At 41.9% G+C, this 25,618-nt stretch overlaps 1 protein-coding gene and 2 long non-coding RNA genes across 10 annotated transcripts in view; 2 read left to right on the top strand and 1 right to left on the bottom strand.

Moving 5' to 3' along the window:
• SLC25A21 (solute carrier family 25 member 21) overlaps window positions 1–25,618 on the top strand; it is a 291,014-nt gene that overhangs the window by 203,070 nt on the left and 62,326 nt on the right. For 5 of the 6 annotated variants that reach the window (XM_081865521.1, XM_081865525.1, XM_081865520.1 and 2 more), the window contains one exon: window positions 2,439–2,522. The exons of the other annotated variant lie outside the window; for it this stretch is intronic. In XM_081865521.1, the coding sequence (XP_081721647.1) occupies window positions 2,439–2,522 (84 nt within the window). The remainder of the gene's footprint in view (window positions 1–2,438; window positions 2,523–25,618) is intronic. 6 annotated transcript variants of the gene reach the window in all.
• LOC309345098 lies at window positions 2,614–8,575 on the bottom strand. Of its 3 annotated transcripts, none has more exons than XR_014158003.1 (4): window positions 8,468–8,575; window positions 7,730–7,813; window positions 5,660–5,966; window positions 2,614–3,102 (listed from the first exon to the last, which is right to left on the bottom strand). It is a non-coding gene; the product is annotated as an uncharacterized lncRNA (long non-coding RNA). The 3 variants fall into 3 exon arrangements; XR_014158004.1 differs by having other exon boundaries at window positions 7,730–7,810; window positions 8,468–8,573; XR_014158005.1 differs by having other exon boundaries at window positions 2,615–3,102; window positions 5,660–5,737.
• On the top strand, window positions 8,523–24,787 carry LOC309345667. Its single transcript, XR_014158341.1, has 2 exons — window positions 8,523–8,620; window positions 24,482–24,787. It is a non-coding gene; the product is annotated as an uncharacterized lncRNA (long non-coding RNA).

A 25,618-nucleotide genomic window follows, 5' to 3' on the forward strand; every position in this document is an offset into this window, starting at 1 on the left:
CACATTAAAAAACTACTTTGGAAACAGTAGACACCATCCAGCCCAAATTATGTACCTTTAAGGCCCATTACTTTCAGTAGGGCTCCTGTTCTATACATATTTACCTTGAAGTAAGTCCCATTGAGTTCTGTGGGGCTTTCTTCTGAGTAGACTTGCAGAGGTTTGCACTGCAAATCTCACCTGTTGAAATGTACTGTATGGTACTTTTAATTACCTAATGTTTCCTCATTCGTGGCCATTAATTTTTTCTTTGAAAAAAACTACCTAAGACTAAAGAATAAAATAAACACTATTAAAAATCAGTTTTCATTGCAGATGTTGAGAAATGTTCCAGTCTTTTGCAAATTCCTTATGGAATTATTATGTTATCTTCTCACACTCTAGAAGCGTCAAGTAAAATACAGCAGCACTGCTTGCAGACCTTTCCCTAACACAGAAGAGAACAGGATAGTCTCTGTGTGCAGATTGGTGTGTACTTTAGATTATGCTATGGAGATAAATGTAATCTACACATGGGTAGAAATAATGGAGATCAATGAACCTTAATGTGGTAGAATTGAAAGATAATAGGTTGCTGAAGCAAATCCCATGTTCATCGAGTTGAGTAGCAGCTTAAACTCATCAAGCTGTATATTTCCCGCCTCACACACTACCAGCAGCTGACAGTTATATGAAGTGAGTACAGTGGTGCCTTCAACGTAGGACTTGGGGGCAGAAGCCCAGGGTGCCACTCAGCAGAAAGCACAGGAGGGATCCCAAATGCAAGAGAGCTGGCTTTCCAAATGTTGAAGGAAGTAAAGTACACATCTCCATGGGGAGTGTGGGGGGCCTGTTTCAGTTCAAGGGTCTCATAGAGCAACCTTCTGTGATCCACATTCCACTGATTAGTGGGGCGAGAGGCAAAATTGGGTAGAGCAAGAAACATAAATTTAACCTTTGTAGAGTAGGCTAATTTCTAAGGTTAAAGGTAAAGGACCCCTGGACAGTTAAGTCCAGACAAATGCTACTATGGGATTGCGGTGCTCATCTCACTTCAGGCTGAGGGAAAACAAAATAAAAAAATTCCTTCCAGTAGCACCTTAAAGACCAACTAAGTTAGTTCTTGGTATGAGCTTTCGTGTGCATGCACACTTCTTCAGATACACTGAAACAGAAGTCACCAGACCCTTCTATATAGTGAGAAGGTGGGGAGGGGTATTACTCAGAAGGGTGGTGGGATTGGGTGATTGGCAGATAGCTGTGATGAGCCTGTTGACGACTCTTAACGACTGCAATAGGTCAACAAGAGTCGTCAACAGGCTCGTCACAGCTATCTGCCAATCACCCAATCCCACCACCCTTCTGAGTAATACCCCTCCCCACCTTCTCACTATATAGAAGGGTCTGGTGACTTCTGTTTCAGTGTATCTGAAGAAGTGTGCATGCACACGAAAGCTCATACCAAGAACTAACTTAGTTGGTCTTTAAGGTGCTACTGGAAGGAATTTTTTTATTTTGTTTTGACTATGGCAGACCAACACGGCTACCTATCTGTAACAGGCTGAGGGAGCCAGTGTTTGTCCATAGACAGCTTTCCGGGTCATGTGGCCAGCGTGACTAAACCACTTCTGGTGCAACAGAACACCGTGACAGAAACTAGAGTGCACAGAAACACTGTTTACCTTCCCACCGGAGCGATACCTATTTATCTACTTGCAGTGGCGTGCTTTCAAACTGCTACGTTGGCAGAAAGTGGGACAGAGCAATGGGAGCTCACCCCATTGTGTGGATTCGAACCGCCGACCTTCTGATCAGCAAGCCCAAGAGGCTCAATGGTTTAGACCACAGCACCACCCGCTCCCCATAGGCTAATTTCTAAACACACACACACCACTCTCGGTCCTCCAACCAGACAAGTGAGAGGCATTACCAGAGTTGATTAGACTCTCATTAGGGCATTATGCCAAAGGCTTCATGGAAAAGGTGGGTCTTTTAAAGCAATTTGAAGAAAGCGTATAGATGTTCTGTGAGGCATTTTCAAGTGTTATAGGACAGCAAAGAATGAAGAGCAGAATCATCTGAGGGAGCAGAAGACCTTTAGATGACTGAGAGTAGTGGAGTTGGAAGAGTGACAGACACAGAGATTTATCAGTTTATCAATAGATAACACTAGGATTTGTGTTGGATCCAAGACTGGACAGGAAGCCCATGTGGGGATTTAAAGAGGGATATTATGTGATCAGAGTGACAAGAAACATGAATGGTTTCACAGTTCCTCCATTCTGCATAATGGGAATAATGGTTATTTCAGAAAACTCTGCCAGTTTAAAAGCTGGTGTAAATAAAAAATAGTTACACATGAGAATGTTGAAGAAGAGTTTGGGTGGAATCTTTGAAGTCAAATTTGTCTTTTTAAACCCTTCTATTGCTTTTGTCCTATCATGGACTACTTTTTATAGGTTCCAAATTCAAAGAGGAAACACTGATCCAACCAGATACAAAAGCCTGGGAGACAGCTTTAGGACCATATTCCGGACAGAAGGGTAAGAACAAACAATTGTTTTGATCTCAGTTAAAAAAAGTTTTTAAAACAATAACTTATTTTAATATAATTGTTTCATTTCATGCAATATTTGTAACCTTTGAAAGGAAACTCAGAGTAACGGATAATATCAAAATTATGATACAAACAAAATATACATCTAAACAATAAATAACAAGTTTATGGTGGAATCCATCCATCTCGCAAGACAATGGAAGAGTCCACCTTCGAGGGTAAAGTCAAACCATTGGAGGGTTACAGCGTCAGCTGTGGCTGTAGAGACCAAGAAGGAAGACAAAGGTGTCTGGTTTTGCTGCCACATGGTATTTCTTCTTTCCGAGCTTCTCCCAGTAGTCATTCCTCCTCTGATCACTGTTGTGGATATACAACCTGTCTCCAGGCATTGCGGTCGTCTTCAAGGGATTCCCACACAGCGGAGTTAATGTTGCCAGCCTTCATGTCATGTTTGCAGACATTTTTGTAATGCAGAGTTGGTCTGCCTACAGTCCTAGTGCTTGAAGCCAACTCTCCACTGAGCTTGGGGATCCTGCCATCTTTCATTCAGTGCTGTGACAAACAAACTACAAAATACATAAAACAATATTTTCAGAACATTATCTTCCTTAGAGGCAGCTTTCGGGGGAGGAAGTGGGCTTAAGAGTGTTTGGGGATCTGGGAAGATCAGGTGCCCTGACTTGACCGAGCTGAAATGTTTTCTGCTAAGGCAAAACACCAATGGCTAGAACCTCTTGTCAATATTGGGTGATCTGTGAATTTGCAGCATGCTGGAAAAACAATACTAGGCCCTTTTGTGTCAATTAGTGTTTTTCTTCACCAGCTGAGTATGTAACTCCTAGAATGTCAAATTTAGCATGTGTCTCAGTTTTTATGTGACTGGGGTTGAAGTGTTTAGAATATTTCCTAAGTAACTACGAAACTGATCTTATTTCATTAACTGTTATTGAATGGCAAGTTTTATGCAGTACAGGTGCATGAGGTAATGCTGACACAATGGGAAAGCTGGTGTATGGTAGGTAGGAAACATAAAAACCTTTTTTTTTTTTTTTGAGTTTTAGTGCAAGAAAGATAATGATAAAGTTTTGTGTCATTTTACTTTACATAGAAGACATGTTTTCCTCAACACATTTATATTAGGTCTGCTTAAAAATAAAAAATAACCTGTCCCTTAAAAAACTGTTCCCTAACATTTAGACTTAGTTCCGAGCCATTTTCCTTCATGTCGAGGAGCAATAGTGACTGCTTCCAGGCGATTAGCAGCACATCCTTTGGACTATCAAAACATTATTTCCTGAGACTGGAGAAAGCACTGTGGTATCATTAGACAAAATCTTTAGCAAGAAGGAGCAGTTTCACAGTGGAACCAATGATCTAGGATGATGGTGGACTCTCCTTCATTGTGGGTGTTTAAGTAGCCATTTATTGAGAATGCTGTAGCTTAGACTTTCACGCATTGCAATTCCCTCTCCTCCCCTTTCATGCGCTCAAGTAAAAGAAAGAAAGCTTCTTCTTTCAATTTTAAATGAGCCATGTGACAGCCAACCTCGGTGAACAGTGGTTACTTCAAACAGTGGCTTGTGAGAACAACTGGGGATTAAACAAACCACAGTTCCCAAGGTTCTGATATGATGGACAACACTGGTCCATTTAAAGGTGGAAAGCTTCCAATTTCCACCTTGCTTGCATGTAAATGGGGTATGGGGTGCGCAGAATTCTGGGTTATTGTTCTGGGTTATTGTACTGGAAAACTAGAGTTTCCTCTTTCATCTGAACCTGCTTGTAGTGTTTATAGGCTTAACAAGAAAGTGTGTCTTTGTGAGGGGTTGGTACTGCAGTTGTCCAACCAGCTCCTACAGAAATAAATAGTTTGTCACACTGAGACCCAATTTATATGGGATATGGACCACAGGAAAAGTACTTAGCTGTGTAAATGTTCCATGCATGTCCTGCAACTTTCTATTTGTGTTATTTTTACACAAGTAGCATTTGTACATCACAGGCATGCCCACATACGTCAGTGGCAGAGCATCTGCTTTGCAAACAGAGGATCTCAGGTCCGATCCCCATCACCAACAAGTAGGGCTAGAAGTGTTTCATGTCTGGAACCCTTGAGAGACACTTCCAGGCAGGATAGACAATATTGAGCTAGATGGACCAATGGTGTGACTTGGTATAAGGAAGCTTCCTGTGTTTGTTATTGCTGGCATGCTAATGTAACAACACCAACACCAACACCAACACCAACACCAACACCAACAACAACAACAACAACAACACCCCACCCATCTGGCTGGGTTTCCCTAGCCACTCTGGGCAGCTCCCAACAGAATATTAAAAACGCGATAGAACATAAAACATTAAAAACTTCTCTAAACAGGGTTTCCTTCAGGTGTCTTATAAAAATAGATAGTTGTTTATTTCCTTGACATCTGGTGGGAGGGCGTTCCACAGGGTGGGTGCCACTACTGAGAAGGCCCCCTGCCTGGTTCCCTGTAACCTCAATTCTCGCAGTGAGGGAACTGCCAGAACGCCCTCGGAAGTGGACCTCAGTGTCCAGGTTGAATGATGGGGATGGAGACACCCCTTCAGGTATACTGGGCCAAGGCCATTTAATGTTTTAAAGGTCAGCACCAACAGTTTGAGTTGTGCTCAGAAACGTATCGGAGGGAGCCAATGTAGGTCTTTCAGGACCGTTGTTATATGGTCTCGGTGGCCACTCCTAGTCATATATAGGTTCATATCGGCATTTGGACATGATATTATTGTGATGAACACTTGCACAGGTACAGTAGGCCACGTCACACATCAATCAGGGCCTGAATGTGTACCACATTGCAACCTTGTTTCAGAGATATTTATAAGATTGTTTCATAACCTCTATCATTTTCAAACATACCTCCAGGGCATGAAATATTCCTCTTACCACCATGATTTGTTGGCTTGAAAAATGACTTCGGGCAAGCTATTTTTCACATTGGTAATAACAGGCAGTCTCTTAAAACAATATAAAAATAACTTGCTAAATCTTAGTATGGAATAAGAGGACAATAACCTTTTGAAAAGCATCTGCTCCTAGACTTTTCTCTGTCAACACCAAAGATTAGTGAATGTAACACTTACTCTTTTAACACAGCAGACACCGGCTTTTTCTGGTGAGCACTTTCTTACTCATTTCAGACCCTTTGGTGAGCTTAGCCGCTGCCAAACAATAAGTGAAAACTTTTGTACTGGTGTTAGGCTGAGTGAGAGCTGATTAGGAATCTGAGACTGAACCACAGGCAGGTCGTAGTGTTGACAAGAAGAAAGCATGAAGAATTTTGTTTTCTTTTTCAAATCTTGGTGCTCTCAGTCGAGGGAAAGAGGGCAGCCCTTGTGTGCTTTCTTTCAAATGCTTGCTAAAGAAGGTTTCTTTAAGAGACATTGTGAGCTGTAATATAAGCGCTACTTTTTGAAGAATTCAAGTTAAGGCTACACCTTACTAGTTGCAAGCTGTGTTCTCATCATGAGGCTGTTTATTTTCGTTAACACTGCCACCATAAAATCCAACATGAAATTTGAATTGAGTAGGTTATGAGGCTATGAGGAGAAGGAAGGCTTCAACATGTGGAATTTCTGCTATATGGAAACCTGTTTGAAAACCTTATTGGGAGCATTTAGGAAATTGGTTTAAACCTTCTTCTTTAGGGAACTTGTGATGACAATTTAAAAAAGCCTCAGATTATTTTATGTTTGGCTGCCATATTTGCTTGTCTTATCTGAATATTTTATAACAGCATTTGCTTTAAACAACTGAGGCACCTGAGAGGATTTTCGTCTGAAAAATCTCACCACAAGCTACAGCGGTCAAAGAGACATAGGACAGTAAAGTTAATAATCTTTTCGTCTTCCAGAGTTTGGATTATGAAGTTTCTAGGGTAGAATTTGGTTAGGCAAACTCTGAGATTCCATGGCTTCCTTCTCCCAAGACTTGAAAACATCACTGGCTTGGTTCCTAGAACTGTTGGTTTGTGTTCGGTGGTACTCTATAATCTCTTGCTTTAATAAATTAAAATAATGTTTTTCCTCTCACATCTATTTAGCATAGTTTTTAAAAAGAGGAAATAATTGTGTGGGCTTGCCTTTGACTGCGTTAGTCAGGTATAAAAATGTTAATAGAGCATTAAGTCTATAGCAGTCAGTGTAAAATCCTGATCTTTGCCTTTTTTCAGTTTCAGTTGTAAAACATAACATTGGCTCACTTCAAAACAACTTCCTCTTGAAATGTTGACAGTTATTTGAACAATTAGATAAGATAGGCCAAGAAATAAACAGAACACAGATTAGCGGCAGCATCATTCGAAGTACACAGAAGTTTCTTAATCACTAAATGGACAAAGAATAAATTTTATGATATGAAACAAACTTTTATTCTGTGGTTTAGCTTTTTCCCCCCTAAAGGAGTCTGTGGCCCTCTAGATGTTGTTTGAATCCAGTTCCCATCAGCCCCAAGTAGTCAGGGATAATGGGAGTTGTAGTCCAACAACACCTGGAGGACCACAGATTTCCCATCCCTGTTCTAAAGACTCTTTCAGTTTCCCAGGAAAAGATTTGGGGCAATATCTTAAGTTACTTTTTCACTAATGTACAAGGATGCTTAGAAACATGTATATTTGCAGCAATTGCTTCTTTAACTTCTTTCCTTGATGTTTATTTGTTAATTTATATACTCTGTTGTTCTAAACTGCATGCCACGTAAGAGGGATTGTGTTATTTTTTTAAATTTTAAAATGTAGCCAAAACCCCCTCTAAAAATAAAGAGTTTGTTTTAAATCCAATCCTTTCCCATGTGACCTTTGTGCATGTTTTAAAGGGAGAAAGTAGTCTTTTCTACACAGGTGTGCACTTCAAAACTGACTTATTATGCATATGATATTTTATTTGGCTATCTGTGCCCAAGTACAAAATGTAAAGTAAAAGCAACTCTAAGCCAGTTAAGAGAAAGATCAACATTTTTGTTTCTTAGAAAAATGCAATTAGGCCAGGAAACTCTGACCACTACAAAGAACGAGAACTCTCATGACCAGTCTCTACAGGACTTTCCTTCCCCAACCCCACTGGCAGATAGGTTTCCTTTGACATTAGCCCCTTTTAGCCAGACTTTACTGCATGGGGATGCTAATTAACCAGACACTTAAAATGCAAAAACATTACCCAGTTTTTCCAGGTGGCTTGACGGAGGCACAAAAAGGTCATGGATGTGGCATGCACCAGCTATATTAACCAGGCATGCACCTGCTTTGCAGGGGAAAAGAAAGTGAAGGGAAGCAGCAGTTTTTAAAAATAAAAGCATTTTGGTTGAATAAACATTCACAAGTTGTGTTGAAATAGCGTAAAAGGAACCATTAAACATAGAGTTTGTCTCTTTGAGAGGTTCCTAATTAATGCGATCATAGAACTGAAAATTACCTAGGAGGGTGGTAGAGCTCAGAAGTCCAGCAGAGAAGGTTCATAGTTGTGCTAGCTTCAACAACAGGCAGATCAATTAAACGCCCTCTCTTGGAATATCTGAATTTGCGATGCGTATAGCAAGGTTTAAGGGACGTGGGTGGCGCTGTGGGTTAAACCACAGAGCCCAGGACTTGCTGATCAGAAGGTCGCAGTTCGAATCCCCGTGACGGGGTGAGCTCCCGTTGCTCGGTCCCAGCTCCTGGCAACCTAACAGTTCAAAAGCATGTCAAAGTGCAAGTAGATAAATAGGTACCGCTCCAGTGGGAAGGTAAATGGCGTTTCCGTGCACTGCTCTGGTTCGCCAGAAACGGCTTAGTCATGCTGGCCACATGACCCGGAAGCTGTACACCGGCTCCCTCAGCCAATAAAGTGAGATGAGTGCCACAATCCCAGAGTTGGTCATGATTGGACCTAATGGTCAGGGGTCCCTTTACCTTTTACCTTATAGCAAGGTTTGGATACCCATTCCTTGTGTTCGGATAAGTGAATTTTTGCCTAGCAAGCATTTGTAAAGTAGACCTACAAAGAAGGAAGCTTCCTCAGGGTGCAATTCCTGCTAAGCAACTGGTTCAGAAGGATCATCAGTGCATGCAGGTATGTCGAGATGTGGCCACAGGAAATGATCCCCAATTCCTTGGTCTGGCCATATGAGTAGATAGTGCAGGAATTAATATTCTTGCTTTCCTGGATTTTATATTTGAGGTCTATGATTGCTTTGGAGAAGGAAGCCATCTTAATGGCTCAGAATAACTGATTATGGAGTTAAGCATGAAGATAGCCCTTTCCTGAAGAGAGTGGAAACAACCATTAATCATTTACATATGTTCATTGTGCACATTTGTTTTTAAACCATATTGTACAGGAAAGGATTAAAGAAAGACACTAACAACCACAAGATTGGACTAGAAGTTTGAGTCCCTTTCTATAAAATCAGCCATAAGATTATATGGTCAAGCTCTTCTTGGCAGTACTTAGTTAACAGTTAAAAACCAATATCAGGGGAAATGTATAGGATTTGGAAGGCCAGCTGGGGTCCCTATGCTCTGGGCTGATTATTCTTATTCTTATTCTTATTCTTATTATTATTATTTGTAAATAACCATTAAGCCATATATTATCTTGGCCTGATTTTGTCACCCTGTTGTGGCAGTTGTAGAAATCGCCAGCTTCAGTAATCAAGCAAGCTTAATAGGCTGTGGCTCTGAGCTGCAGGATTTTCTTTTTGTGTAGCAAATGGTCTTTCTGCCATGTTCATAATTGAAAGGTATGTTGAAATATGTGGTCATCAAGCCTTGATCAGATGCCAGGAACATGCAGCTGCAGTTTTTTCTCCTCTTCTAGCTGATAAATACCATGTTGACAGTACTTCCCATCTGACCTGTCTCATAAAAATGAAGCCGTATGCATAAATAAAATATAAACTATCATTATTTGCAGCCCTTTGAGATTTCAGAACTCATTTGGCTTTTTTCTTTTCTTTTTTTGCTTTCATGTGTTTTTTTAAAAGAAAAAGACCAGATTTATTTTATGCTTTTTTGATTTCCACATCACCCTATTTCAAAGGCTCTAATTCTAGTGAGCCTATGGCATTTTGAAATCATAGAATCACAGAATTGTGAAGTTGGAAGGGACCCCGAGGGTCATCTAGTCCAACCCCCACAATGCAGAAATCTTTTGTCCAATGTGGGGCTCAAACCTATGACCCTGAGATTAAGAGGCTCGTGCTCTACTGACTGAGCTATATATTCTAGGACAACACTCCTTGTCTCCTTCCCATCCCAGGCTCTCCTCTGCTGTGGCCAAAAATATCATTAGGATATAGCACATCACATTTGGTCAAATGCAGCATGTGTTCCTAGAGCTAACAAAATATAATACGGGGGGGGGGGAGTTCTGTGGCATGCGCCTTCTCTCTTGCTCTCTTAATGTTAATCATTTCATTTGCCTAATTTCATTAACTTTTGTTTCCAAAATAATTGTAAATGCTGCCAGATTTTTTAAATTAGCAATCGTTTTCCTTCCTTTAGCCAAGAAACAGCTAAAAACCTATTCGCAGAATAATTGAAGCCCACAGATCTTTAAAGGAAATATACTATTATTTTCACAATTTCTTTGGAGCGGGGAGGGAGAACCACCTGTGTCTGTTCAGAAACTGAAGGTTAATAAGCGGGATTAAGAAATTTGGGGGCGCATATCTGACCCATAAGTCATGTTATACGATGCCAACAGTCTCATGCACAGCTGGACGATTCATGCAGAGCATACACATGCATGCACACAGAACCTCCCATAGTAACACCCACCACATTCTTTCCTGGATGAGAAAACACTACAACGTGCACATTTGGGGATGTATCCTTAAACTTATCTCCGAAGAAAAGGGAGCAGCACGTTGCTGAGAAAAATGTAAATTTGAGTGCATGCACATTCAATTTATGCTGACAACATACTGTGTGTGTTTTTTGTCTTTGGTATCTCTGCGCTGGAATCAAAAAGGTATCCTAATCAGCTATGAGGTTGCCCTTTTTTCTAGGCATTGTCACTTTTAAAGTTTTCCGAAACAAGGTTACATCTGCATCAGGATTTTTCTTCTAGGAGAGTATGTTAGATTTCACATGGCTAGAAAGAGAGAGAGAAAACACATACTTTCCGATGGTCAGGACAGGCATTTGGAACCATCCATGGGACTGTCAACACTCTGGAGCAGCAATTGTTGGTGGAGCCCAGCTAGGGCTTCTCTCACCTTGCTTCTCCCATGATCTAGTCACACAAAAATCCCATTCCTACCTAATGGAAGAAGCAGGACTCTTGTTTTGTTCAGCACCTATTGAGAGAGAGGACAAAGGGTTTAGGAGGAAGAGTGGAATGGTAGAAGCAATGGCTACCCCACCTTTCAGCAAAGGTCCATATAGTTAAAGCTATGGTTTTCCCAGTAGTGATGTATGGAAGTGAGAGCTGGACCATAAAGAAGGCTGATTGCCGAAGAATTGATGCTTTTGAATTATGGTGCTGGAGGAGACTCTTGAGAGTCCCATGGACTGCAAGAAGATCCAACCTATCCATTCTTAAGGAAATCAGCCCTGAGTGCTCACTGGAAGGACAGATCCTGAAGCTGAGGCTCCAATACTTTGGCCACCTCATGAGAAGAGAAGACTCCCTGGAAAAGACCCTGATGTTGGGAAAGATGGAGGGTACAAGGAGAAGGGGATGACAGAGGACGAGATGGTTGGATAGTGTTCTCAAAGCTATCAGCATGAGTTTGATCAAACTGCGGGAGGCAGTGGAGGGCAGGAGTGCCTGGTGTGCTCTGGTCCATGGGGTAACGAAGAGTCAGACACGACTAAACGACTAAACAACAAAACAAAGGGTGTATCGATGCTCTACAGAAGTGCTTCTGGACGATCTGTTTATTGAGTATTCAACCTGATCTGTTTGCAGGGAGATTAGACAGTTTTAATTAGCATTCATCCTGGTAGGATTGTGAAGAGGTTAGATGATGTCGCATCAAAGTGCTATCTCACACTTTCCAGTGCATTTTCACAACGCTTGCCAATCACGAAAAGTCCATTTCTGGGGAGGGAAGTGGATTTGTTGTTCAAGACCTCCCAACCAACTATAATAATTGCACAATCTGAGTTGGCAAGTGTGTGATTGAATGCCATCCAAAAATAACCACAGTCTGGAAGCACCTCCGATTGTGGTCTGGCAATCCTATGCACTCTCCCGCCACCAGTTTAGCTTTGCAGAAAATTATACCCCATCCCACTAGTACTTTCAGCTCCCCCAAATTTCCAAGGCAGTAACAGATTAAGTGTAAGAGCTGCAGATTATTAAATACTGCATTTTGCATTCATGATGTTTCCCCTGGGCTTTCCTTTGCCTGCCCCTCATCCCTAATCACAAAAATTGTGATAAGGTCACATTTTTTGTGATTAGGTCAGTGGAGTTTTAAAGAGTTCTTAAGGGTTTGCATTGGGGGTGGGAATGCTTGGGTGTATATGTGGAAGTTGTGTGTGCACCCCTTTGGATCCTGGATAAGAATGAATGGAATGGTTTGTATCCAGTGCTGCCTATAGCTAATAGAATGGCCTTCCACTTGCACAACATGATTTTGCCTTCCTTTCTTCCCCCACGCACTCTTGAAATCTGATCTGGAGGACTGGGAGCTTGTGGAAGAGCAAACATAAGTCCATCATGCAATATCGGATTGTGTTCATGGCTTTTATTTTTAAACCATTTGATGTTCTATTGCAGGTGTAGGGAACCATTAATCCTCCACATGTGTCAGACTTCAGGAAATTGGCTTCCTCTCCCATTTGGCAGTAGATAAGCAGAACAAAGGAAAAGGAGTCATCTTACCAGTTAGAAACTTTAATGATCACAGCAAGAGAACAAAGAATCCATTTCCTAGGAATGATGGTGCTCCCAATTAAGGGTCCCACCCACTTCCTCCCTAGTCACCCACGTCACTACTGCGTCTTGTGACCTGAGCGTGTAACCACTGTGCTTTCTGTGCTGCCACCTTATCAGCTCTTCTTGACCTTGGGCTGAGCAGATGAATGCTTTCCAGAGACAGTGAATCTGTTAACTCTCTCTCTCTCAGTTCTTCTCCTCCTAGCTGTTCCCCATCCAGTACTTCCCAGCTTCTGCCTTCTGAACTATGTCCCTCTGCAAACCACTGTTCAAAATCTATACTATCCTCCAGCTCCTAGGAAGATTCAGGATCCGGATCAGGAGCAGGGGGAGGATCACTGGCAGAGGAAGAGGGGTGCTGGGGGAGCATACCGCCCCCGGTGGCATGATGCCAGCAGGGTGCCATCATGGCTTTCCCCCCCTTCGTGCGCTGGGCGCCACACCCCTGCAGGCGGTGTGCCACGCCCCCAGGACATGTGCCACACCCCTGTGGGTGGTGTACCACGCCCCTCGGGACTCGCGCCAGCCATGCCCCTGCCTGCTTTCCATCCCACCCCCCGCTGGAGCATGAAGCTCCACCACTGGGGAGGCTCCAACCATTCTTCCTCAGTGCAGCCTTCCTCAGCACGGTCTCTGACAACATGTAGCTGAACTACAAATTCCATCACCCCTTGCTGTTGACCATGCTTTTTAGGGCTGGTGAGAGTTATAGTTCAGCAAAGGGTAAAGATTCCCTATTCCTGTTCTGCTGTATTATTTTTACCTGCCTGGATTATCTATGATAGAAAGGAATGACATAAATGCTAGTAATAAATAAAGTTTCTAGAAGATTCCATAACTGAAATATGAAATAAGCATGGAGAACTTAGGTGACACATTTCCCAGTGTCTTCTAAGGATCTTTCCATCCTCAGCATATGCTGGGCAGTACAAAGACACAATCTCTGAGGAGCTGTCTAGGTGGAAATAAATTGTCCCAATAGGGAATTAAAATCTTCAAAGTAGGAGTCATCCATTGAACTTTGTTCATGTATTACAAGCAAACGGGAGCCACAAAACATAAAATTTAATTGAGACTTGCTAGAGTCAGGCTCCGTCTAACAGAGTATTAAAGGTCACATTAGCTTTCCGTTAAGGAGAAGCAGATCAGATCCTTTGTGAAATTCCTCTGGAACTTTCCAATCTTTGCCTGTGATATAATATCCGTCCTTATCTGCTAGGGTGAGCTTTTTATTGGGTTGTCCCAAATAAGACTTTTGCAACTTAATCTCTCTGTGCTAGCAGGGTTTAATTTAAGAGTTGGTGTACATTTTGACAGTCCTTTTGACAGCAGAGCTTGAGTCACCGGAGTATATCTGTTTATTGAGGACTGACAGGTTTATGGCCAACATAAACATAATCTGATGTTTATTGTGGTAAAAGCTTGAAACTGAGGATAAATTTGACTGAAGAAAATCCTTTTAGCATGTTCAGATGCTATAAATAATCTGAATCATATATGTACTTATAACTGCATACTTCCATGCATTCTTTTGTTAAAGATTTAGAAATTGAAAAGATAAGAATGAATAAACTGGGCGGCAGAAGAATGCATACATGTATCAGTCTGTTTTCTCCACACTTACCATTTCACATAACAGTGGCAAACCAGTTAATTACCAAAATTTTAATGAACTAGTTTTGCCAATAAATGTTTTGCTAGGTTTTTCTGAAGAATTATAGCAGTTCTAAAGACTAAGAACAGCAGAACATTTTTTAGCTATGGAAGCCTGTTCACTGCTTATAGCCCAGCCCAACTCTGAAAAAAAACTGGTTCTTGAAGTTTTGGAAGCTATGCAAAGTTGGCTTGATCCTCACCTTATCATGAAGAAGCTTTCCAGTTTTGCACTTTTGCAAAGTTTCTTGTGGTTTTTTAAAATCAGTTGAGCTAGATGTGGTGTAGCAGTTTAGAACACTGGACTCGGACAAGAAAGAGTTGAGCTCAAAAATTGCCCCTCACCCATGAGGTCCCAGTTGACGGACCTGCTGCAAACTTTTTCCTTCTTGGATTGTATTGTATCCAGTACAGGTTAAGAACTTAATTCGTTCCAGAGGTCCATTTTTAACCTGAAACTGTTCTTAACCTGAAGCACCACTTTAGCTAATGAGGTCTCCCGCTGCCGCTGCGCTGCCACGTGCAATTTCTGTTCTCTTTTTTAAAAAAATAATGTTTATTAACCGACCAATCAAATAAAATCAAATCACATCCCATAAATTCTGAATTACAAAGCCAAATTTTAAATTTGTGTTGGGGGGACCCATATTTCAAGTTCCGAAGGGAGATTCCGATCATCTTCTTGCTACTGCATTAATGTCCAAATCAGTCCAAATAAAGTTCATAATTCTATCCAGTCTTATCTTGCTGTTTCCACATCTCATCTTGTTCGTATATTTTTTCTCTTTTTTCTTTATGATCTCTTCTGATAATCTCCTTAAGCAGATAAACACCAATTATAATCCTGTGTGAATTTTTCTGTTCGTCCAATCCTCAAATCGAGATGGTTTCCATATATCATTGCTTTCATAAATAACATCGCTCTTTCCATCATTAATCGCAAAACTGTCATTCTTAAGTTCCTCTGAGGAGTCTCACCCACAATATAAAAACAGCTCTATTTCTCCTCCCAGACTTAAGTCCTCCGACAGAACTTGCCAACATGGCGACGGTATTTTTAACTGCGTCATTCCAAAGCTCTTATACTTTCCACGATCTTCTTAAAACATGCTTTGGTTAGAAAATTTATCTCCACACAGTCATAAATCCACAGCTTAAGTCATTAAAATGACATTTCTGACTTGTGGGGGGTGGGGATTCTTGGTTAATCACTTAGAGGGGGGAAAAGGAAAGATTTCCCCCCCTCCCCCATCCAGTCCTTTTGCCATACCGAGCCTTGGCATATCTTCTCATGATTTATCTTGTTCCTCCAACCCGTCTTGTTTATCAGAGATCTCTTCAGTTAGCAGTCTTTACTCCCCCTCCTTCCTTGAAATATGTGTATTCGCTTCCTCCTAATTGTTTCTTTTGAAGTTCTTGCAGCTAGAGGCACGGATCAGAGACAGCATCCAGGAGCGCCGAGATCCACAGGAGGGCATTCTGCCTAGTGCCCCCATCCCCACAAATTCGGGGGTGGTATAGGGCACAGCAGGCAAAGGGCAGCCCCTCCACAACCTTGGGGGGGTAGGGAGGCTATTTACTCCCATCACAGCCTCCTAATTACCTTGTGTGGGTCGGAGAGATGTTATTGTCAGCCATCTTCCGATGCGCCCCAAGTGGCCCCCCCCCTTCATTCTTAACCTGAAACTGTTCTTAACCTGATGCTAATGGGGCCTCCTGCTGCCGCTGCGCTGCCACCGTGCAATTTCTGTTCTCATCCTGAAGCAAAGTTCTTAACCTGAGGTAGTATTTCTGGGTTAGCAGAGTCTGTAACCTGGTGTCTATAACCTGAAGCGTCTATAACCCAAGGTACCACTGTAGTGTCCTTTCCCTCATGGAAGCCTCTTTGCTCCAGCAGAGATCATGTTTTCACTGTGTCCTGCTGCCCCTGTTATGTCACCTATTGTACTGCTCTAAAAGGTCTCTCAACCTGCTGGAGCAGAAGTGGGGTTTTAGAGAATAGGGAGAAGCAGCAAAAATAGCCTGTCCTCCTCTCATTTAAGGAAGCTTCTGCTGGATTTGAAAACCTTCTGTGAGGAGAGCGCACAACTGGATACATGCAACCCATGGTCTGTTTTCACCTATTGTGCAAGAAACCATGTAATGCTTCCTTTCCAGAGAGCATACAAAGATAAGAGAATCCATGCTGGATCAGATCGAAGGTCCACCTCCTCCATCTTTCTCTCTCCATTAGGGGCTAACATATTCCTCCAGGAAGCTTATGAACAGGATGTAACATCAAGAGCCTTCCACTGTTCTTCATCTGTCCACCTGCTATTCATGGCTTGGTGCCTCTGAACATGGAGGGCCATGCAGATGGACGTCTGAGCTTCTCTTTCTGATGGCATCCTTCCCATGCCGCCTAACACATTCTCCCCAAAACCTGGGAGTTTGGGACACCATGTGAGGAGTTACAACTTAGAAAAATAAAATAGTATCCCATACCTTTGCATGAGACCCAAAGGGTTTATCAGATCACAGCCAGCAATTTCCATTCAATCTTGAGGCTTACAGAAAGGGAAGAGGGCATGCCTGTTGAACTCTGGGTCCACTAAAACTGTAAAACTTTAATGCAGCCTTCCCTAACCTGGTGCCGTCCAAATGTTCACAAGATTACAGTTCCCATCACCTCTGTCCATTGGCCATACAAGCAACATTTCAAGGTTGGGGAAAGCTTCTGTTGTGCATAATAAAAAGCAAAATCACTATAACCAAATGAACCCAGTGACAAAAAAAGCCCCAGTTAAAGTAGCAGACTCACTAAAAGCAGTGGCAGCAGTATTCAATTAGCAAGTGCTTTAAAAGTCTCTGAAAGAGAAACAACTTCACCTGGTGCCTGTAGACTATTAATGATGTAGTGAGATAGTCCTTCTTAGAAAAGGAGCTCCACCTTAGCATAACACAAAAAATTATAATCCGATACCCTGCTTTTCCAAGGCTGGTTTGGTGTACATAGATGTGCCTTCTGAAAATACCTGCAGTAGAAGCACTGGAAAATCCTACACTCCTCATATTGGGTAGCCCTTGCATAACATAAAATATAATTGCTTCTCAGTCGGTGACATTAGCTCTGAAATGGACTTACACAAGAATATGAATGTGCCAGGTTGGTGTTATTTCAGAGAAGCCAATTTATATATGCAAAGGGTTGCTTGTTTTCTCCATCTGCTCCCTAATATGGACCACCCTTGGGCATGATGTAAATGAGTGTGTTGTGTGAACCAGCAGTAAGCAGTCACTGCATGGATGCACTGATCTGCACTTATTGCAGCCACTGCTGTACTTTTTGGAGCCAACCTGATTTTTGAAATTGCAGCAGAGTGCATCCATTCCGCAGTGATTTACACGTCACATTTTTCTACGTTGGGTCACACCTACAAATATTGGGAAGAATGGTGGGTGGGAAATGTCTGGCCTGCATGTGTGAACCACTTTTATTTGTTTTCCTTAGCTAAATTAAACAATGATCCAATGGTGGGAGGGGGAGGGGAGGCGTTCCTACATATGTTCCTAATTTGGTTCATCTTTTTTCTCTCTCCATACACACTCTTTCCCCCCCCCCCTCCAGATTGCCTTTAGCCTGCCGTTACAAAGTACACAAATTACCCTCCTTGTACAGTATTAGCTTGGTATCTTCCTCTTTTGAAAAGCTACCTAATCTCCAAGATGTTTCCTTTTCTCGGCTAAACGGTTGTAACCAAAGGATGCTGCACTTGTGTTTATTTTATTTATTATTTAATTAAAACATTTATATTGCACTTTTATGTAGGAGACACTCAAGGCAGCAAGCCCTACAAACTTGGTGGGGAACAGCCAGTTTACTGTATATAAAAAGAAAGAGCCATAAGGGATGGGTGGGAATTAAACACCCAATTTGCTATCTCCAGGAGCAGCAAATAAAATCAATCAGGCCAGACACAGACTTCATATGTCACATTCTGGCTGCTTAATGAAAGGTGAGCAGCATGGTAGCCATATCTGGGTCTCCCTGGGGAGAGCATTCCACAGTCTAGACATCACAGTTGCAAAGGGCTATCAGGTAGCAGGCCTGGAGATGGGAAACCCCCTAATACCCAGGTTCAAGTCTCTACTCAGCCATTAAGTTCCCTTGGTGGTCTTTGGTTAAAATCATTTTATTTTAGCCTAATGTATAGTTAGGAGCACAGTACATTGACCTATACTGAGTCAGACCACTGGTCCATCTAGCTCAGTGTTTTACTTGTTCCAGGGATGGGGAGCTGGTTGTCCTCCAGATGTTGTTGGACTACAACTTGAAAGTGAAGACAGGCTCTGGCAAATTGAGTAGACAAGACCATTAGTGGGTCCAACAGTCAAGAAAGCAGTTTCTGCTCATGCTGTAGAGGAGCAGATGGGGTTCGGCAACCTGGGAAGGTGGCCCATCTAGAAGAAGGAGGTTTCTAAACCTCCACTGTCTTGAAGGATATATTCAGAAGAAGTAAATGCTAAGGAATAAACCCTACACATATCTTGAGTGGAGTCCCTAAGATGGTTGAATGCTACATTAGCGAGGTTGAGAGAGGGGTCTTGTCGTCGGGGCAGCCCAGGACTTCCACACACGCTGCCCAGGCTTATGCCCTGGAGGGGTGTCACTTGGGTGCTGCTAAAACAGCAGTTGGACTTCACCCCTGGAGAAACACCTCATTGTCTTCTGAGCCAGACAATGGCCAACAACAATTGGCCATGCCTGCTAGTGCTGGAGGGAGCTGGAGTCCAATATAGGCTGCATATCTTGGCCCTATGCTGGCTGTTAGTCACTCTCTGGGGTTTCAGATGGTGCTCTTGGACTGGTTCAAGGGCTCCAGCTGGAGCAAAACACTGCAGCTAGGCTGTTGGAGACAGAACATTACCAGTGGATGCTCAAAAATTGACACTGGCTGTTCATATGCTACCAGGCCAGATTCAGGTTTCTTGTGTTAATTTACAAGGCCCATAACAGTTTGGGTCCAGGATACCTCAAAGATTGCTCTATACCTGCCCAATTACTGAGTTGGTGGGGGAAGTCCCTGTTAGTGGCACCCCATGGTGCATATGCATGCCTCGTATCCACCAGGAGCCGTGGATTTAGTATTATGTGTCCAATACAGTGCCAGATTTAAGTATAAGTTAAACAAGCTATAACTTAGGGCCCCACTCTCTTGGGGACCCCCAAAAATTTTAAAGGGGAAAAAAACCACTGGATGTAAATTTCCAAAATATAAGATAAAATTAAACCTACATACAGCAACAGTGGCAAATGGCTTTAGATACCTATTAGGTCCATAAATTACCATATAGCATATAAATTACCATATAGCAAAAAACAGCAAGAATTTGTTGTTGACAGCTGAACATATAAAGGGCTCAATTACCTTCAGTAAGCTTAGGGCCTCATCAAACCTAAATCCAGCCCTGGGCTAATATTATGGAACTCCCTGCCAGTTAAGGTCAGAGAGGCCCTCTCTCTGCTGAACTTCCAGGGCCCATTGAAGCCTTTAAAAAAAAAATCTAGCTGGCATTTTAAAGGAAGTTTGATTTTATCCTTTTAACTGATTTTTTTTTGTACTGCATCTTTGCATATCACTTAAGAGACTGTTGTAGTTAAGTGGTATATAAATTATTTAAATAAATATGATAATACGTGAGAAGTATGTAAATATTTTGCCTTGGAGTTCAGGCTCTCCAAAAAATAGCAAACCCAAATGTTAGCAATCAAGATGATGCTTTTGACTTGTCAGTGTTTCCTAGGGATGAGCAAATCCGTGTCTCCTAGCCCATAATTCCACTTTGACAACTTCTTGTCCCTGATTCCATTGCAGTTCTGCATTAATCTGAAACTTGTAATAATCATTTAAATATTGGTATATAAATACATACTTATGAATGTATATAAATGTGCACTTTCTCTCAAAATTCTACATAGATACTTTTAAAGTGACAAGAACCACATCGCTATTTGGAAAAGTACAAAATCTGATGGATAGCTAAGCTCTGAGCCTCACATTAATTTGCAAAGATCAAATTCCTCAAGCATCCCTGGCTTTTTTTCCTCCTTATGCCTCTGGATCAATTTGTAGGGTCTCCATTCCAAGTAAGAAAGAGAGACCTCCAGACATGCTTGAGCTACTGGGTATCCTAACAAAATAGAGGTGACTATAGTATTGCCTCCTGCCAACCTAGCAGTTTGAAAGCACATCAAAGTGCAGGTAGATAAATAGGTACCGCTCCGGCAGGAAGGTAAATGGCGTTTCCGTGCGCTGCTCTGGTTCACCAGAAGCGGCTTAGTCATGCTGGCCACATGACCCGGAAGCTGTACGCCGGCTCCCTTGGCCAAAAAAGCGAGATGAGTGCTGCAACCCCAGAGTCGGTCACGACTGGACCTAATGGTCAGGGGTCCCTTTACCTTTACCTTTATAGTATTGCCACACAGCCCAGTTTCATTTGAATTATGGTGTTAGACCAGGCATAGGCAAACTCGACCCTCCAGATGTTTTGGGACTATGACTCCCATCATCCCTGACCACTGGTCCTGTTAGCTAGGGATGATGGGAGTTGTAGTCCCAAAACATCTGGAAGGCTGAGTTTGGCTATGCCTGTATTAGACCCACGGCCAGCCATGTGGTATCAGTCAGGAGGGGAGAGCAGTTGATAGTTTGCCTCTTGGCCCCATCATTGCACTTATAAATGGAGCTTGGAGGAAAATGGGGGGATTTGCGGACTCTGCGACAATTTGGCACTATGACTTCTAGGCAGATGATCCACTGAGAACTTCTCCTGATTAAAGGTTGGGAGTGTTGCAACAGTGTCACCATTTATGAGTTTTCTCTATTTTCTGGATTTGCCTTTTTGTACATTTCTAGTTGTACAAACTGTTTTTGCAGACGTTACATTTTGAAAGGAGAAAATATATATGTCTTCTGCCTCTTGGGGTTGTGAACAAAGAAAGCATCTCAAATGGAAGCCAAAGCATTTCTAACTTGTGTGATCTGCAAACAGCTCAAATAATAGCTCTCAGAGGGTGCAGTGCCCAGTCGCATTTCTAGGAAGTGATAACTCTGACACCTAACAATGATGTAACTGATGAAACTGTTAACTAGTTTGGCAGAAAATTCACCCGTATAAGCTGGTTCAGTGTGTACCAAACTTCATTCAAACAAAAAAACACATAATACAATGTAGAATTCATTTCAAACGCGGTAGTGGTGTTGCTTTTAAAAATGAGCAACAATGTATTTTTCTGTAATTTGTGGTTTTGATTGCTGTTAATAATTAACTTCTCCCATAAAAGAAAACTTCCATTGTGTCAAGAAAAAAACAACCCCAACACTGAACACAGTACGTGTCTCATAAATCACTTTTATGTCTTTAAAACAGCTGACTTTACATTTTTATTACATTATTTGAAAAAGTATCATTTCATCTGGAAAGAATCAGTGTAAAATGTGATTGTCAACACAGCTCAACCAGTTTTCTGAAGAAAATGGTTGCTTGTGAATCAGGACTATAATTATGACAGGATTTTCTTCACAGACATTAGTTACAAGAACCAGGAGATTTAGATGGGGATGTGCACAGGAAATACCTGGCAGACAATGTAAAATGTTCTCTGAATGCAAAGCTTAGCTGTTTCTTTTAGGTTATGGAAAGCAAATATGTAATGATGAGGAACAACCTAAGCATTTGAAGGTGAATTGACTTCTCCTGAAGTTGTGAAAGGACGTTTGGCAATGTTTTATGTAGTTCAAATAATACCACATGTATGTGCGTGTAAAGTTATGTTTAACAGAATTAGTTCTGTTTGCAGGGGGGAAACCCTATTTTGTATCAGGTTTAATCAGTATTTTTTTTTTAGATTTTTAAAACTAAAGCCTTTTCTTCTTCTTCTTCTTTGCTTGCAGTAATGCCATTACATCACCATCCTAGATTTCCATTTCTATTTGTTATTTTTACAGTGCTGTCAACATTCAGAGTGCTTTTCCAGAACATAGTTGCTGTGAGCTTACAATGTCAAGTTGGGGCTGATTCAGGCAGCCCAGAAGTCAGTTATGAATGCAACAAATTCAGCATGGGACACCTCACTATGTGTTTGATGCTAGGTGCACTGTTGTCCAGTGCAACAACATTGCCGGTGTCACTGGAGTGAAGGAAATGAAAATGGTGCCATCATCCTCTGAAGTGGCCGCTGCAGTTTGTAGGGCTCTCCCTGATTTATGTGACTATGTCCTGAAGTGCGCAGTGACAATGCTAATCCATATTAATGATTCTGGAAACTGAACCAGATGGCAACATTTATTTTGGCCTAATTAATCCAGAATAAATCACTTGAAAGCTCCCCTTAACATAGTGGAGCATATGCCTGACTAGATTACAACATCAAGTTTCAAGCAAAAAGAAGAGAAAGGAACAAGGCGTGGTGGAGGAGCCTTTGGAAAAGACGTGATTCTGCAGAAGGACTTGGAAGAGAAGGGAGATACCATAATTACATATTATTCAGTTTTTTTAATACAACAGAGTAGTATTACTGAACACTATTGTTTCTTTATTTCAGTTAACAAATCGCTTCCCACCAGGCATCTCAAGGTGTTTTACAATATGATGACATATATATATATATAAACAATTAAAAACATTTGTGTATAAAAACAATTAAAAACAGCAACTATAAATAATAAAAACAGTTTGAAAGTACACCACATAAAATGAAATCCATTCAGATCCAGGGGAGGTACCAACCAAGGAAAAAAAGAAGTTTGTTGAAATCTATAAGGAAGAACAATTACACACAACTCGAGGAAAGAAGCGTTGAATTCAGTGGTGCATCTAAGGGGTGTTGAACATGCGGCCCCTTCGGAAAGGGTTGTACTAGATGACCCTTAGGGTCACTTCCAACTTTGCAATTTATGAGTTGGTATTGGATCTCAGCTCAGCCAGAGTAGAGGATGATGGGAGTTGTAGTATAACAACATCTAGAGGGCCACAGGTTCGTTTTCATTGTTCCAAGTAAACATGCATACGAATAGAAAATCCAAAATGAAAGGGTTTCTTTGGAAGGTAGCTGGTTTTTTGGCTAAGTTGTATACCACAAAAAACGGTTGTAGTCGTTCCACGACTTGAAGTCTCCTTCCATTTATGGAGGATACCAAGACCCAGCAGAGGGTAGAAAAGAGACCATCTTCATTGATCCATCCTACAGCCCTGTCTCCTGCTTGTATTGTCTTTTATGCTTTGCTGGCTTGGCTTCTCCAGAGCAGGAATCTTCAGGGGGAAGGATAAATCAAAGAATATTCTCGCCCTCCCGCACCCCTCCATTGACGTGAATGGAACAGCACCTAACACTAGTCTGGATCCAACTCTCTATATACCGTACTTTTCCGTGTATAAGACAAGGTTTTTTTACTTGGAAATAATGTAAAAAATTGGAGGTGGTCTTATACACGGATAATGCAGAGGGGGGACGGGCAATTGGTTGCAGCTGCGAGCAGGAGCTTGTCAGTGGCAATAGGGTGGGTGATTGGTGGCTGGGGCAAGGGCTGCCGTGGATTGGCTACCGTTGCTGTTATGTACTGAAGTTCTAACCCTGGGCCAGCAGGGTGATACTGTAGATAGTTATGCAAAAAAGGGGATCTAAAGTGACATTCAGTGATTGGATAGTTTTAGAAAATTGTTACAGTTACGTTGTATCGGAGCTCTATATAAGCAGGCTGACTGAACCCTTCAGTTCACTTCTGTTCTGTGAATAAACAAGAGCTGTTTGAAGAATTGCTGTGTCGTCTGATATGTTCACCCACAACTTAACAGTTGCGGCAATTGGGCATGTGATTGCTGGTTGCTGGTGGCGAGCGGCAACACGTGCGATTGTCAGCATATTTCAGTCATGTGAGTGATTTTTGGCATTTCTCCCAAAAAGCTCAACAACTCTGGACCATCTCCCCCCATTTTCTTAAATTGGAGTCCCCAAAAATAGGGGTAGTCTTATACACGGGGTGGGGGGGTGTTATACATGAGAAAATAGGGTACTCTCCCCCCACTCTTTAAAATTAAACCCTGGCATTTCATGCATATAGCCCAAAAAGTGCAAATTAGTACACTAGTTAATGGATTGAGCTATGGTTTGGAAAAGGTCAGTTTTCAGTCATTTCCTCCCCTCTCCCAGTCCGAAATTCATTTCCCTCCACACAAGACCTTCAAGTAGTTCCCCCTCCCCTGGCTATGGTGGTTGCTACATCTGCTCGTCTTTCATCTTCGCTGAAATTCTCAAAATGATGTTTCTGTTTGCAATTTCCTTCACGTAAATAGTGCAGCATTTGAAGAATTCTGATATCTCATCTCTCTCTCTCTCTCTCTCTCTCTCAGGTGAATGAGATACTTGAAAATCGACATGGTTGATCACCAGCTAGCTATTAATCTAAATGCAGAGATAGTGACAGCCTGTTTTAAGCCAAATGTGGATCCAATTAGTCAGACATCCTTGCCAATCATGTAGGTTTTCTCCAGAATTTTCTTTGAACAAATGAAGATGGAAAGATCTTTTTTTTATATACGTTTTGTTCCATGTTGTGTTTGCACTAACGTGGTTTAGATAGAAACGATATATAGATTTCTGTGGGTGCAAAAGGACTTTGCTTGATAAAAAATAAATAAATGACAAGGAAATTGTGATTCAAAGAGTATGGTTACCGATGGTGGATATTGTTGTGTTTGGGTCTTCTAATATACAGTATAATTTATTTCTCATAGTATTTTTCTTTTAAAAAATTAATGGCATTGTATACCTCACAGTCCAGCCAAAGTTAAGCACTTTTGCACTGCCATTATTTATTTTTATTTAGTGGCTTAGGTCCAAACTATCCGAAAGACTGTACTCCATCATACGAACCTATCCAGGTTTTGAGATCTTTGGGGGAGGCCTTTGTCTCAGTCCCATCACCCTCACAGCCCTGCATGGTGGGGATTCAAGAAGGGCCTTCTCCGTGGCTGCTCCCAGACTTTGGAACTCCCTCCCTCCTTATTGTCTTTCTGCCCCCTGAAGACTTGTTCCATCAGGCTTTGGGGAACTGACTGCTTGTAATGAAAGGGCTGGTGCTGTGCTGTTTTTATTGCAATTATTTGTCTGGTATAGTTGTAGAGTCAGAGACTTGACTGAAGAGGAGGAGGAGGAGTGGTAGAGGTCAACCTCCACCACCTTGACCTGTAGCTTCCAGAGAGGAGAAAGGCAGTCTCAAATTGCAGCAGGGCTTTGAGGAAGATAACAGCTGAGAGACAGTCAAACAGCAGAGTTATGTGGTGTTAGGCGGAGGAGGAAGGGAGACAGAGAAGCTAGTTGACACATCACTGGACAGCATAACTGACCCCCTTTCTCACAAAATGTGACATTCGTTAAGGGTGCAAGCACTGCTTTTTTCTGGGGGGACGCATACCCCTAAACCAGGGGTCGGCAAGGTTTACCTCACCTGGGCCTGTTCACTCCCCTGGAGATCGCTCTGTGGGCCA

This window comes from Podarcis erhardii (genome assembly GCF_964252035.2).
Source record: "Podarcis erhardii genome assembly, chromosome: 1".
NCBI lineage: Eukaryota > Metazoa > Chordata > Lepidosauria > Squamata > Lacertidae > Podarcis > Podarcis erhardii.